Source organism: Fringilla coelebs (assembly GCF_963513975.1).
Source record: "Fringilla coelebs genome assembly, chromosome: 3".
Lineage (NCBI taxonomy): Eukaryota > Metazoa > Chordata > Aves > Passeriformes > Fringillidae > Fringilla > Fringilla coelebs.
In genome coordinates this window covers 93,638,447-93,654,305 of record NC_140030.1, presented here as the reverse complement: position 1 = coordinate 93,654,305, position 15,859 = coordinate 93,638,447, and the positions used below count along the sequence as shown (strand labels likewise).

Here is a 15,859-nt window from a genome sequence, read left to right as displayed (position 1 = left end):
CTGGAGGATGAGGATCTGGCTGCATATAATTAGTCTTGAGAATTAGCTATTATTAACAATTGAATTAACACAGTCTTCTAAAGCAGTTTCTCACTAAGTACATTTGTTTGCCAAAGTCAAACTAGAGAGGTCTGTATAAACACTCTCGTGACATTCCCAGAAAAATCAGTGCACCCAGAGAATTTAATGAATGCCACTAATAATAATTAGTAACAGTGCAGGCAGAACAGAATATCTTAGTTTTAACCACTAAGAATTCTCATACCAGCAGCCCAGTCATAGTGTATTGGTCACAAACCATGGAGATGAGTTGCTTTCTTCATAATGATCTGTCTCCAGCAACTGTGGTAGGAAAACAGCTAATATTCAGAAATAACTAAAACAGGCAATCAATAAGATATTATTTATTACATCACCAGTGCTGATAGGCTGTTATAATTAATAAAAAGTTGTGAAGTTTATTGATTTTCTAAGATACTGACTTAAAATTGAGCTATATTTTCAAACCACTGATTTTACATGAAACTATAGTCATTATACCAAAATGGGTTTTTGAGACAATTTAAGATGCAACAATGTCAATACGTATTAAAGGCACAAATATATCTGGGTCCAGAACATAAAGCTGCATATGCTACTATATCAGTTGTTATGCGTGAAGGGGACTTCTTGCTCTACGATAAGTAATGTACTTGTTTACAAGCCTATTCAATATATTCCTCTGGAAGTTCATAAAAGCATGATAAACAATGGCCTGAAATTGAAAAACTCAAGTTTTCCAAGTGCAATAAAACTAAACCTATCGATTCTCACAAAGGCTCTTTACAATTGTAACAATAATTTGGCAAAGCAGAGGATGCTTGCTCAAATGAAAAAGCTGACATTTTTAACTTCCATGTAGCTCAACAGCTCGTTATTTCCAATAACACTAAATCAGCATTTTGTCTACTTTTCCCAAAAGGAGCACTTTATTCACTATAAGGTTTTGTTGGTCATTTAAATCTGCAGGGCAACAGAAAAAAAAATTTAGGGATGAAATAATTAACTGTGGAAGTCATGCAAAATGTGTATTCCTTCATATGTATAAAATCCTTTCAAACAGTACTGCAGGGTAGGAAAGAAAAGTTAATTATCACAGAACTGTTTCCCTGACAGGAAAATCTCCTTCCCAGGAATCAGTTATAAATGTACATCCACTTTTGATGTGCATGTAGATTTGACTTTGCTGTTGAAAGTAGAGCAGCCTCCTTTCTTCTTCTGCAGGCTGTGTTGGGTTCCTCTTTAGAGGTCATTGGTGTCGGAATAATGCTGGAGGAGGAAGAGCTCCAAACAAATGTTCAGATCTCCCATCTTCCATCCTGGTCTCACAGAGTGACCTAAGGAAGGTCCACTGCAGGTCAAGGGTGGGAACTTTAGAGGTTTAGCTTTTCTGTGGGTTTCTCTTACCCTCAAGCTTTCCTTCCTAGGAATCAGGAAGAGTTGGAGAGAGAGAGAGACTTGGCTGGGATGCTCATGAGATTCTGCAAGCTTCTGGGTTTGACCCTTCCATGCTTTTCACTGCCCTGACAGTAGCACCTCAAGGCTCCCAAAATATTAGAAAAAGGGGGAGAGGCAGTTTGGGGCTACAAAGCACATGGAGGGGATGCCAAAGAAAGTTCTTGCTGGGTACTCAAGCAAGAATGGGGCATGGTACAAATTCTCTGCAACTTGATCTCCCTGGCTCTCTGCAGGGGTACCCAAAAATTGAGGGTTTCATCAGCATAGACACTTTATCAGGTACAGCACACCGAAAAATACAAAGAAAAAAAGTTACAAGATTACCACAGCCAACAGTAAACAATACAGATCACCTCTAGCTACCACTTCAAAAGATTTCAAATTGTTTTTTTAATGAAGTGTTTACTGTAATACTGAGAAATAAATTGTTCTGTTAGGTGGCACATGCGTCAATTTGTCTCTCATCCAGAAGATATTTTTCCAATGCCTTTTTTTTGGTTTTTTTTCAATATTAAAGAAAACAGCCCCTTACCATTTTCACAAGCTTGCTAAGTACCAAGCATATTAGCACTCTGAAATGTTTCCATGTATGGGTAACAGAAAAGAAGGTACAAATGGATCCTAATTCATGCTTAGGTAGCTCCATATTTGGAAGGGAAAATGAGCTTTGCAAGATTTCCTGAGGCAAGAAAGACAGGGTTTTTAATACAAAAATCAGCTCTTATGGGAATAAAGAGAAAAACCTTTGAGGTCATCAAGTATTATAAATTAACTGAGCCATCCTCAGACTTTGTGGTCTATCACTGTATGTGGAGAGGGAAGAAAAGATTTTCCAATAACTTTAATGACACTGGACATGTCAGGATCATGATTACCTATCTATACCATCTGGGCTGTGATATCTTCTCTCCTTCAATTATTAAACTTCCAAATAAAGGATTTTATTTATTTATGCTTTGTTCCCTACAGGTAAATCAATTTTGATAAGGGAAGATAATTTAGATCTGTTACAAAAGTGAAAAAATAAATATAAATAAATTAACAGGGATTTTTTTCCCAGAGATCATATTCAAAAGTCAAAGCAAGTAAAGCCTGAATGAGTTTAAGTATGTGTGCTTGTATCTCAAACATTGCCACAGGATCTCCAAAAAATGTGGTCTTTTCAGCAGGCCCTGAGACTCTTTAAAATGAAAGAAACCACAAAGCCCAGCACTTCCATAGGCTGGTAACTGGAAACAAGCTGGTTAGAGGTTGGCAACAGGAAACAAGGCTTTAACCTAAGATATCTCAGGGAATCAAGGACAATAAACTTCGAACATTACCTTTCTGAAAAATCAGCTCCAAAAGGCACTAAAACATACCCCACACACATCAGATTGAAACAATACAAAACCCCCAGTCTTCCTCACTTACCACCAGGCTGGTGTGGGCTCTCATTCCCTTGGCCAAGACCTAATTAAAGAGGACCCTAGAAAATATTGACGGGAGGAAACACTGCTGCAGTGTGAAAGGCTGCTGTCCTTAGAGGTCCTTGTTCACACTCTCTGCAGAAAGGCACCAGCAACCACAGGGGTCCAGCAGCACAGAGCCCCCTGCTCATCCCCCAGGCAAGGATGGAGCAGCTGCCAGGAGCTCTGGAGCACATGATGGAAGAAGCGGAATCCTGATGAGTTGTTGAAACAAAACAGCAAGAAACACAACTTAAGGTATGGCAACCAAAGAGCATATTTTTTAATATCAAGGAAAAAAAAATAGTAATTTCTGTGCTGGGTAAGTCAAGCCTTTATTGCTAAACCAGCTTAAATTAAAGCAGGTGGCAAACTGCTATACTCTGTAACCAATGAAAGCATAAAAATCAGTTTCACAAATTATTCCTTAGCATTCCAGTTGTAGCAAGCAGGAGATTCAGGAAAACTTACTTTAATTAAAAACTTTATTTTTCATTACAATTCACAGTTTATACATGGCAAGAGGAACCCTTGCCATGTGGACATTCAGAACACTGTGCTGGGGAGACAAGGGTCTTTGTTATAAGAGCATTGCTCGGTGCTGTGTCATGGAACTTTCTTAATTTTAAAAGCGTACTCTCTGTAAATGTTAATTGACTGATATTTACACTGAATGTACATATTAACTTATATTTATTAGAAAACAAGCTAAGCATCCAAAAAACATGAACATTCATATCTCGTATGTTATCTAATGGTCAGAGATGCTGTAAGATTTGCCACTTGAATCATGCCCAATCAGCAAAGTCCCATTCGTTTTTAATTTACAGAGCCTAAATTTTTCTTTAAGGCCTGTTCTATTCATTTTATGTACAGCCAGGTTACAATAGACTAACATAAGGAAAAAAATGCAAAATCATCCATTCCATCCTGCATTTCTTCTGAATCTCATGTACAACCTATAAGCAAAACAGAAGGTACAAAATTAATGTGATTTTCTTAAAACCAATAAAGAAAACCCACAGTCTGGTTTAGAGCTGCTTCTTGTCAGCCTATCCTGTCTGAACAATCATCGGTATTCAGATTGTGCTATTTATCAGCTCTTCTTCATGCCTGCATTGATATTCAGAGCCATTTCTATTTGAAATGTAGAAAGTCACAGTGATACCAGTTTCAATTGCATTCCCACGTTAGCCACAGCTCTGGCACAGGCAGCCCACGTGACATTCAGGAAAGCACTCCACCAGGATTCCTGGGTAAAATATCATGTAGCCTCTGGGGTAACTTGGCTTAAAAAGGAAATTAAGAATCTTTTTAATACCAAATATCTGGCAGAAGGTTTATGTTTATTAAAAATAGCTGTATTCTTCTGCATTGTTTTTTTGGACGTGATTATTAGAACACAGCAATTTAAAGCCTCCCCCTGCCTCTCATCAAAACAGCAATTTTTACTTGCTCTTGTCATCTACCAAATAATTTAGTGATAGATAAGCTGAAGATTTTTTTGGTACGTCTGATGCAGAGAAAAACAACTGCTGAACACTGCTTGGAAAACTAAGACCTGAAAAGGGTCTGCAAATCCTACAAGACAGCATGAACGAGTATCAGCTGGACCTGAGTAAAACAAAATGCTTCTGGGGGACAGGTTTGCAACTTTTGAAACTGCAGTGCCTTTAAATTTGGAGCTAACAACATCAATTGATGATTGTTGAGTTTTGGCATTCATTCATGCTGGTTGGTATCTTCACAACAGACACCTTTGAAACACCACCATTTCAAGAAGAACGAAAGGCTTAAATGAAATACACCTCTCATGCAAAAAACCCAAACAAACAAAAGTTGTACAGGAACTGTAGAGGTTCTGGTTCTTCAAAAGATAAGGCACTGACCAAAATTTCTTAGGTAAAAGGCTGCATAAGAATTTCTTGCCATTTACAAATGTGTTGTAGTCCAGAAATTGTCCATTCCTAGGCTCAGTAAGGTAGACCCTGAAATTTTAAGGACTGATCCCTCAAAGCTACATTGTTACCATAAACAAGTGAGATTCATTCGTGAGGCCATATGGCACATTAGAAGTGAAAAACAGTCTGGGCAGATAAAGGCAGAAAACATTGCTTGTTCCAGCATCTTTCGGAAAGAGCAGTGCCATTCATCTATGTGTCTCTGAAGAGATGCGATGGTAACTCGGGACTGGAGTTTTTCTGTGGAACTCATGCACACATATAAAATGCTGCTAGCACTGGTCATCGACAGGGTGGAAAAAAAAAAGGTGTATGGCTAGTCTAAGCCAAGAGCTTCCCAAGGGCTGGGATCCAAAGTCACGGCTACTTAATGTTCTCGATCACGGCTATCTCTTCTGCTGCACAGTGCGGCGTCAAACCATTCATGTAAATGCTGTCCGTCTTTGTCAGAGCTGGCAAGAGGTCCTTCTCGCTGGTCAGGTGGTTCACTGACAGTGTTCTCTTGCAGGGGGTCAGGTCTTGGTTGTGGTTGACAGCAAGTTCTGCAGACAGCTTCCTTTTGATGGAGGTGGCCCGCTGGAACTTGTCGTAGATCTCCACGCTCAGGCGCCTTCGAGTCTCCTTGAACTCGGCGGTGACGTTGGCTGTCCACTCTGCAGCGTGGGCTCTGAACTCCCCGACCTGCAGCAAAAATCAGCAGTAAAAAGGAAGCATTATGGCACCAAGGACTTCAGACACTGTTTGTCTTCAGGAGCATGGAGAGAGGGCAGGGCTGCCAAAGAGCTGCCGCTGCCGCTGGCACAAATTTCTCATGCCAAAGACTCACTCTTTTATTGACAGCAGCTAAAGAAGGCACGTTGCACTAGTAGGAGTTAACAGTTCAAAAAACACAAAAATCTTTTCTGCTGATTTTTTTTTTTTTTAATTATTGTTATCATAGGCAGTCAGCAACACAGGGAAGCTGCAGAGGCTTGACATCTGCACAATACCCAGCTGGTCAGGGGATGTTCAAATCCCAGCAATCCAGGCTGTGTTATGTATTGTTACTAGGGTGAGGGGTTATTCATGAGCACTTTCACTGTCTCTGGAAAGATCCTTGGGAGACTTGGCAAAGAATTTTCTAAATTTAGACAGAAAAGCTTTTTCAAAGGAAACCATCGACTGTTTGCATCTTTTTTCCTGTACCTGCTCAAAGATAGCACCAACACAGCAACAGTTAAAAGTCACCTCAGTGGCATGTCTGCTTCCCAGCCTGAATCCCAAATCACCCTTATTTTTCCTCAGATATGGCATAAGGTAGACTAAGCAGATCTAATCTGAGGTAAACTGTAGCCTGTGGTTTATTTATTATTTCTATTTTTGGACTTGTATTTCAGTCAAACCACTATTACATTAAATAAGTTATGTAGGCAACTAAAGGAGGCACCTTTTGTTGATATTATCTCATTGTAACTCAAAATGAAAGAGATTGTTTCTCTTTAAATCTCTTCTCCCTCAACAGCTTAATATTGGGAAGGTACAGCACAGGGAATATAGACTACTCATAAATATAGCTCCAAAAGTGAAGCATTCCAGGAGAATTTTACTCACATTAATTAGTCTAATTGGTACTGTTCAGTCCAGAATTTCAATCACTGGCAAACAAACTTTGACTTGGTAAGTACAGAAATGAAAAAAGAATTTACACAGAGAAATATAGGGGGCAAACCATTACAGAAAAGGCCACAAGTTTATCCATGCTTTGCAGTGCAGTGGAAAACAGGAATATAATGAAGGTAAAAATTAATCAGCTCATTCAGGAGTGAGAGAGTTTCAGGAAAACTTCCCCCCCTCCAGAAACAAAACAAGATGATCTCTTTACCCAAGGGTCATTTTATTACATTCATCTCCACTTCAGTGAATTACACAGATGACAAATGTGGACAAAGGTCTGTTTTCTAAAACAAGGGTATTTATCTGCAATACACAGAGGACTCACCTAGCTGAATGATTATTAGTATTTAATTTGTGCAGCTAGGATCAGACACATTAAACTTCAGATCTGAAAATTATGAAATCTTCAATGCTGAAACATCTCAGCTACTCCAATATTTTACTTGTAGTAAACAAGTAATAAAAATATGATAAATAGTATCAGTGCACACCCTGGGGCAGTTTTTTCCTTTTCCTAAGCCTTACTAAAGGCAGGTTGCCCAGGTCCTGGAGAATGGCTCTGTCTAGGGGAGCAAAGAGCCAGTACACAGGTTTCCACTTTCCTGTATATATATGTGTCCCTCACCAGTTGTGTAAGCATTTAACAGACCAGGTATTTTATTTAACAGACCAGGTATTTTATTTAACAGACCAGGTATTTTGCACAGGCACACATATCTTGCATTTCATGTGGTCACATTCAAGAGATGCTATCAGGATTTAAAATTAATATTTCAACTTTTTCTTTTTTTCTTTTTAAGTTCCCACATAATTTCATATTTCTCCAGGACAGAAAATCAACTGGCCTTCCTTCTGAAGAAAGCAAGTTTATGTGATAAACTCTAGGATAGGCTCAAAATGTTCCTGGTGATGGACCTGTCTTGCACAGGGCAAGCTGTTCTTGGGCATTCAAGTTTTTCAGGAGAATCTTAAAATTGTAGTTGTTGGGATATCTGATGTCTGAATTCTAGTGAGATTTCTTTGGGGAAGCAAGTTTATGCAGCCAGCTGAAGAGCACCAATAAATGTGCCTTTGGAGATAGGCTCAGTCCAATTAAGCTGGTGTGGAACACTAGCATGGTGAACACAATTCCACCTGCCCATACACCAAAGCTGTAATGTTGGTTTATATTAAAATTGTAGGAGAAAAACACAAATTGAAATATGCCATTATTAATGCTATTGCTAAGTAGAATCAAGATGCATAGGTAGAAAAACAGAGAGAATTGGAACACATTAAGAACCAGGAGTTAGTGCCATTTGAAATATGCATGCCCCGAATCACTGCTTTTAGTCCCTATTTTTCATGTGAACTGAAATGCATCGAAAAATATTACCTATTTGAAACAAACCTCTTAATTCCATAGCACTTACAGACTCAAGCAGGGCTGTAAGAAAAGGATTATAAGAAAAGAAATGTGCCTTTTTAACTTCCAGTGCACATTAGTAACTTGCTTATATAATTTAATCCCTCCTTGATCCATAGGGACATATCTGTAATATGTTCAGGTTCTTTCTGTCCTTGGGTTATGACATTTTAACACACTGCATTACAGCTCCTCTTCATCTGGGCTCTGACAACCAAAACATGTCTCATGCAGAGAAAGTGAAATGCCAGTTGCCTGTGCTGCTCAAAAGAAATTAAATTCTTGGCATAGCTACATACTGTAACAAAAATTTACTTTCCTCCAGATCTCTTGCCTCATTACAGCACAGCTCTGTAGACTCTGCAGCTGTCATAGTTGGGGGCAGTGTGACATGAGGACAAGGCCTCTTAGTCACAGAAATTATTGACAACTACATACTTAACATAAGGCTGAACATCACGGAATATTTCAGAAGCAACAGGAAAAACATGTCACAGTGATAGCACCTGACTCAGCCATACAAGAAGCAGCACTAATTTGGTGATGCTTCTCACTTTAACCTTCAGGGAAGAGAAATGCTACTAGTAATGGGGACATGGCCCCTATCCCAGCTCCTGAATTCACTTCCACCACATCAAAATCCAAATTAGACTGCAAGGTGTTAGACATATTTCACAAGGAGTATCAACCTAGCTAGGCTGAACATCAACAGCAAGCAATTGCATTATGTATTTAAGAAGCAGGAAGCAGCACCCTACTGCCTTATGATTTCAGGGAAGACAAGTCTCAATAACAAGTTCTCGAGAATTATGGTATATAGTAACACAACTAAATACTCCACACAGCACACTTCACCACAAAACAAAACGAAACAAAAATTAAAAATAAAAAGACACCAAAAAACCAAAACAACCCCCAAAACTCAACACCCACAACTTTTCCAACAAATGAAGAGCATTGACCCAATTCCTTGCCCAGCCCAGGTCATCTGGTCTCCAGCTACCTCTGCCAGGGTATCCCATATGATCTGCACCATATCCAACAACCCTATGAGGATGTCTCAAATAAATACCACAGGTCATCTCCAGTAACACCTCCCAACGTCTGTGCCAATTTATGTCTCTACCTGTGGTGGAGATGTCACATTTACTCGTTCAGGATATAATGAGAAATTGTCTCTGAACCATTTGTGGAGAGTGTTCCACTCACTCTTGTTAAAGTCACTACTGGGTTTTTTTGGGGGGGTTTGTAGTGAAAAACAAGCAGACATCAATGAAATACTGCATGAACTTCCTGAATGACCAAACAGCTCCCAGGCTGCATGATCACCAATATAACTTCAAAACAGATATACTGAATTTGACAGAACTAGAAAAAAACATGGACATTAAGTCACCACCCCTTCCCCTACTCCTGCCAAAATCCATCTAAATGAATAATATCCTAGAACTGGCTCTCAGTCAATATCTCTAGTAGGGTCAAAAGTTCCTATGCAGCTTCATTGCTACTGTGTTTTAGCTTTCTGTCCAGCCGAGCTCCACACTTGGGTAAAGGCCAACAGCATAAACCAGAATGCAAGAATGTCCAAGGGGATGCTACTGTTGAAACTAAAAAAACATTTGAACGTACTGAAGCACCTGCTTCATGCTTCAGTACATTTGCTCTAATTCCTTATCCTTGTCAAGAGTTTGAGAATCTTTCTGGACGCTCACAAAATTATCCAAATACTAATGCACTCAAAACTGCCCAGCATTCAGGAAAACCACTCATCCTATTAAGTATCTGGAAAGCACAAGCCATGTAGCCATATACAAGTAATCTGTACTTTGAATTAAGCCACATCTGTGCTCTAGCAGAAAAACAAACAATCAAAAGCATAATTAAGGACATCCTTAAATAGACCAAGACAAATGCACTTGCCTAACTTAACTTTGCCTTAGTTTTGCTCCTCTGTCACAGGGATATTCTTGAAAAACCCCAACATCACAGTAAAATCAGTTAATCTACTTCTACTTACAGAGGGGGAAGAAATATATCCTGCTTGGATGGAGCTCAGATATATGACATGAAAGCTATGATATACTCAGGAGGAGGTATACCACTGAGTAGAATATAAGAAAAAAATAGCATTATATATATGTCATGCAAGAAAATGAAAACATATATTTCAAAGTAATGTGTGCAGCTTTTTCTGTCATAGCTGAGCATTATGTTGTTTCCCTTTGGCATACAGGGCTCATACATTTTATGATGAGCATGTTAGTGCAAGCCAAAAAATTGAATTTAAAAAGCAAGTAGATGAGCTGGAGGTACCCATTTGACTACATTTTAGGGTGAAAAACAGGTGCCCTTCCTTACAGATATTCTTAATGGTCTAGATGTTGCCCAGTATATAATTTCTCGCATTTATCCCTAATGCATTCTCCAAATTTTCATAGCTGCATTTTTCCTCTCCAGTGTACTTTCTCCCGCTACTTAAAAATAACACATCCAATTAACCTCTCTATGATATGCTACTCAGACAAAACTAGAAAGTGCATTACATGTCAAATTATGCAGGCAGCAGAATACAGAGCATAACATTTTGTCTTAGCTCTCAGGAAATTCAGCCAGTGTTCACAGAAATTGTTCACGAAGCTCATTTTAAAAAATGTAGGTACAGAGAGGGGTGATGGGATTTAACAACTCAGCTGCTGGGTGTGTTTATCCCTGAGTGCATCAGAGGGGTTTCCTACCTGCCATCTCACTTTTCTGCAGTTCTGGGCAGGCATATGCTGCCTTTTCCCATGCAAGTTGCTTCTGGACAAAAATTTCTATTCACCACCTCAGTTTCTATAGGCTAGAGAAGACCAGAGTGCAGAAGAGAAAAAGAGAAGCTTCACAAAATTTTTTAGTGAAACCTGTGCATTTGCTGCACATGAAGGGAATCGCATTTATATTCCACCTAAAATTCCCAACCTGGGCTTTCAGTATTTCTGCTATTATAGGGTTATTAGTAGATACCCAAAATACCTGTGGAGAGCTGTTTAGAAAAGAGTGTGCTCTACTTGTCTTTAAAGGTGAACCACCACAAAAAGCAAGAAATACCACAGGCATTAATGAGATGGCTATGCTGAGCTTTCGCAGGCACACCATGTTCTATGATGAGCCACCCTCTTCTATGCCTTCATCCTGTCTTCTATGCCTTCATCCTGTCAGGATCTCGGTTCTGTAGCAGGCAGCTCTCCTTCACCAGGTCTTCAAGGTACCAGGCCTTGATTTCAAGATGAATGGCACACACGAAGCAGTAAGTGATGCCTTTTTTGGTTCCACTCACTGGTATACACTTCCCTCTGTTTCTCAGATAAAAATCAGAGGGGAAAAACTCTCTTTTGTGAAATTGCCATCTTCTGGAGTAAGGCTTCAGTTACATAGACAATTGCATTTTTGTAGCCATGGCGGTCAGAAATTTTTGGGAACAACTGGGAACAAACAGGTCTCCTGATAAAAACTGGATTGTTGAATCCCATAATAAGCAATGATTGTGAGTTCATTCTGGTGAGCATGATTGTTTGGTTTCACCCACACAACTTCCATGAACACATCTGATGTCTTGGATGAAATAAACCACATTCTCCAATGGGAATGAAGAGACCCCATGAATTTTGATCATTTTATTTGTGGAGGAACATTTATGGTGGCAGCTGTGGGAATATGTTTTGTGGAGATGTAACAGATGGCAGATGCAAGAAATGGCCTTTTCCTCTGTCACGGTTTGATTCAACAAAATAAAAACAGCCTAAAAAATCATGCCTATAAAACAGAAGCAGATATACTAAGAGTCAACACAGTTATTTTGTTTCACCTTTCGTTTTTCCATAAATATGAAGACTGCTATGCTAGGTATTTCCTCAGAACTATTACTGAATATTGCCCATCAGATATGTTTTTTATAGATCTGCATGTGTGTAGTCTCAGTAGTGTAGACAAGTTATGGGCCTGATTATCTCACTCTCTATTGTTCTGCTTTATTATTAACTTCCAATGATAAAGATTAAAAAAAACCCAAAAGATGTTGAAATTTTCCTTTAAAAATCATTTCTATTTAGTGGTTTCAGCTGCCTCAGAGAGCCATCCAACCCCTCTTTCAACCTGGTGAGAATGAATGCCATGCACCTATATTAGCCACAAGAAACTACTTAGGTTTGCATAAAGCTCTACCAGCTGAGCCTGAGGTGGTTCAGGGGAACAGTGTGTCTCCTCTGCCGTGCTATACAGCCAACCACTTGGCTGCAGCCAGGAATAGCAAACATTTTAAGAACTGTACTGGAAGCATAATGAAACCCAAGCCACAGGCAGTTGAAAGACTGCCTAAACTTTCTCTTAGAGGAAAGAGACAACAATTGTTTCATAAACTCACTGGACTTTTTTTAGCTTATAAAGATATGCTAAAAAAGAAGAAACATAAAAAAGGACTTCTAATTTTTACTTGGTAATAAGGAATGTTTATATTAACTACTTGGTCAAGTCCCAGAAAGAACTGTTTATTTCTTAACTTTCTAGTGTCAATATCTGGAGTGATATTTGTCTGAAATATTAAAGCTCCACTTTGGCTGTTCAACACTAGTATTACAACTGCACCTATCCCTTGTGAAAGGCAGTATTCTGTAGCTTTTTTGGTCCCTTTTATCTGCAATTGCAGAGCATTTTCCTCAACAGCAACACACCTACTTGCAAGGGCATTCTGCTGAACTTGCTTTGTCTGGGAACTCATCCTCAAGACAGCTATCAGATTCATACACTCAGCATTAGTAACGTTCTGGAGAATTTTCCTAACAATATCCAAGCACTGAGATTATCCTAAAAAAAAAAAAAAAGTAAGGTTTTCAGGAATATTAATCATGAAGATATCAGTGATATTTAACCTGGAATATTTTCAGTCCACAATAAAGCAAACCGCAGATACAGTTTTTGCTGTAACAAAGGATCAATTACATCTTATCTCCAAAAATTAAGATTTCTCAATGTAGATCATCATAATATACATTCTGGGAATCTTCATGGGTAATTAACGCCAAGAAATGCCATTGTTATAACTGATCTCTCTTTAATCAATTTCTCTTATTATGAAGTATAAGTCTCTTGCTCTAGTTTTATTTTTGCAAATTCAATAGCTCTTGCCTTTGCTCCCTTGCTGCATGGAGCCTTCACTGGAATAATTCTTCCCTGAACACTGTGGGAGAGCCGGGCCAGGCACAGGCGCTGGCATGAGAGACACTGACAGTGTTCCCATGCCCTGGGCCATGCTGCTCCCTAAGGAAGAGTCCTTGGCAGCACATCTCCTGTAATCAGCACCCCAGCAGGACCTGGTACTCAATATGCAGTAACAACACAGCAGTCTCTAAATGCCTGGTATGCCCAGCTAATAGGCATGACACAAATAGAAATATAACCACAGCACAATTGTGGAGATGTTATCTGTGTGCATGCTGAATCTGAAGTGAAGCCAGCTTCACATGTCCAAAGTACACAAAGCCACGAGGAAAGATCTCAAAAAAGTGTCAAAAGCCATCAGCTGTTTAGTTTTCCTGGAATTCTCAGAACAAGATGTTCTTTCCTATCCATTATTGCACACATTGCCACAGCAGACTTTTAAAAGACTGATCAATATAGAAAGTTAGTATTACAGACTGTTGCTAGGGCAGATCCAGGAACATCACCAGGATAACCTAAACTCATAGAAAGGAAGAGAAGAAATTGCATTCAGAACCAGGCCAGTCATTTCCATCTCCTCCTTACACCAAAACCACTCTTTATGCATCCCTGAGATTCTGGGCTGCTATAGAGAGACTGTACTCCCACCTTTTATTTTGGGTTTGTTTTGGTTGCATTTTTTGTCCTGTTGCTAGTCAAATTTGACTGCAGACATGCAGTTGTTTTGACTGTAGAAAGATTTTCTATTTCTCCCCATTTCATAGAAATTACTAAAAACAATCCCCTTTTAGAACACGGCTGTTCCTTCCCAAATAGACTTTTCTGCACATCTTGGATGTACTGGGAAAAAAAAACCTGCAAGACAGGTTTCTCTTCAGATGCTTCCCTCGCATTTTTGTAGCTCTCTGCATTCTTCCTGAAGTTTAGACCACAAATCTAGTGTCTGTTTTCCAGTAATATACCTTTTAACAACATCTGCAACAGTACCACCACTTTCCTACAGAAACTTGATTAATCCCTGCTTACACATCTTAGAATTGTCACCTTAGAATTGTCATCTTAGAATTAATCACTGCCTTGCAAAATTACTTGGCACACCATGGCTTTGACACAGTATTTGTCTCCCACAAATATTTCCAATTCAGTGCTTTCTAGGAACAGACTTCCATCACATCAGCCTGACCAATTCAGGAAACTTGTGGATATAAAATTGGCAAAACTGCTGCAGTTTGGTTTGGTATTTTGGGTTTTGGTTGGTAAGGGTTCTAGGTTTTTGTTTTGTTGGGATTTGAGGGTTTTTTTATGTTTTTGCCTATTTTTCTTTTATGTTTCGGATTGTTTGTCCATTTTCTTTTGACAGGAGGTGGGAGAGCTGGTTGGTTGTGGGGAGTGGATAAATAAAAAGTCCAAACAGTTGTTTTCTTCAACAGAAGCTGACCCATCTCACTTGAAATAATGTAAAATGGACCAGCAAGTGACTCTGATCACCACCTAAAGAATTATTCTCTACCATCTTCATTTCTAACTGAACAGATTTTGTTTCTTGAAACAGGGAGAGCCAGGTCAAGAGTTCCTTGAACAACTGAAAAACTTCTTCCTCCTCTTTGGCCATACACCCTCACTACTCAGCCTCTGAGGACAGCCTGCCTGCCTGGAGGGTGAAAACCCTTCAAAACTGTTTCTCACTTGCGTCCACTAATTTTTTTTTTTCATTTTTTCATGCATACAAGCCTACATCTAGGGTCTCTCTTTGGGGGCTATGAGAAACAAGCTCAAGTTCTCTTTATGCTGGGTCCCTTATGCTGGGTGAGTGCCTTCAGCCTGAAGCTAATAAAAAGGCAACAAAAATTATAGGGAGTGCAATAACCTCCACAGCATCATCATGACAAGTCTAATTCTGTTTTGACAGACTTGAGTGACAGCTCTGTCACTGGTGCCATGAAGATTAAACTGAATGATGATTCAGATGAGTCAAATTTGTTGAATTTGTTTATAAATATCAAATATAGCATCTGCCTCTTGAATTTTCACAAGAAGTGAATGTTCTACTTCTCATGAAATTTTAGGCTTGGTCTTTAAAGCTGGCTGCATGTTACTCAATTCAAAAGACAGATAGGCAGCATGAAAAAATCACTTGTCCAAACTGAGGTGATATCTAACATAAGTCTGTCACCTGGACTCCTGATACTCAGTAAAGGGAACAGACTCCTCCAGGATCTACAGCCCAAATGCCTAAGATTGTTGGTTGGGCAGGCATTTTTTGCTGAAAATTCTGGAATTCAGAAGCTCTGCATACAGAAGTAAAAGAAAAAAATCCTGCTGAAAATTTACCTTTCAAAGAGACTAAAATCAGAAGACTTTAAAAGTGCTCTGAGTAATCAGAGTGCAGAGAATAATGAAGAGGAGGGAGTTTAAGGCAAGCTAGTGTAGCTGAGGCTGAACTTCAGAGACAGATCGCCTACTTAAGATTACAGCACACAGCATGTTCCAGTGACTTTCTGACATTTCATCTATCTTACTGTAGGAGCTGCTTCCAGATCTATCCTTCTAAAACTCCCACTTCTGTCTCTACTTGTCTTTCACTTCCCTCCCCATTTGATGCATTCAAAGTTCTCCAGAGTGTTTCAGGAGACAAAAGCCACCAGAGCAACTGACTGACATACTGGCTATCTGGATTTAAATAACAAAATATAGCAGTTCTG

General features: G+C 39.2%; 1 protein-coding gene across 1 annotated transcript in view; it reads right to left on the bottom strand.

Annotated features, from left to right (window-relative positions):
* Positions 1 to 5,269: 5,269 nt before the first annotated feature.
* Positions 5,270 to 15,859, bottom strand: part of KCNK2 (potassium two pore domain channel subfamily K member 2) — a gene marked incomplete at its 3' end in the record, with an annotated part of 104,494 nt that continues 93,904 nt past the window's right edge. The window contains exon 7 of the mRNA XM_084202013.1: positions 5,270 to 5,587. Within this exon, the coding sequence (XP_084058139.1) occupies positions 5,270 to 5,587 (318 nt within the window). The remainder of the gene's footprint in view (positions 5,588 to 15,859) is intronic.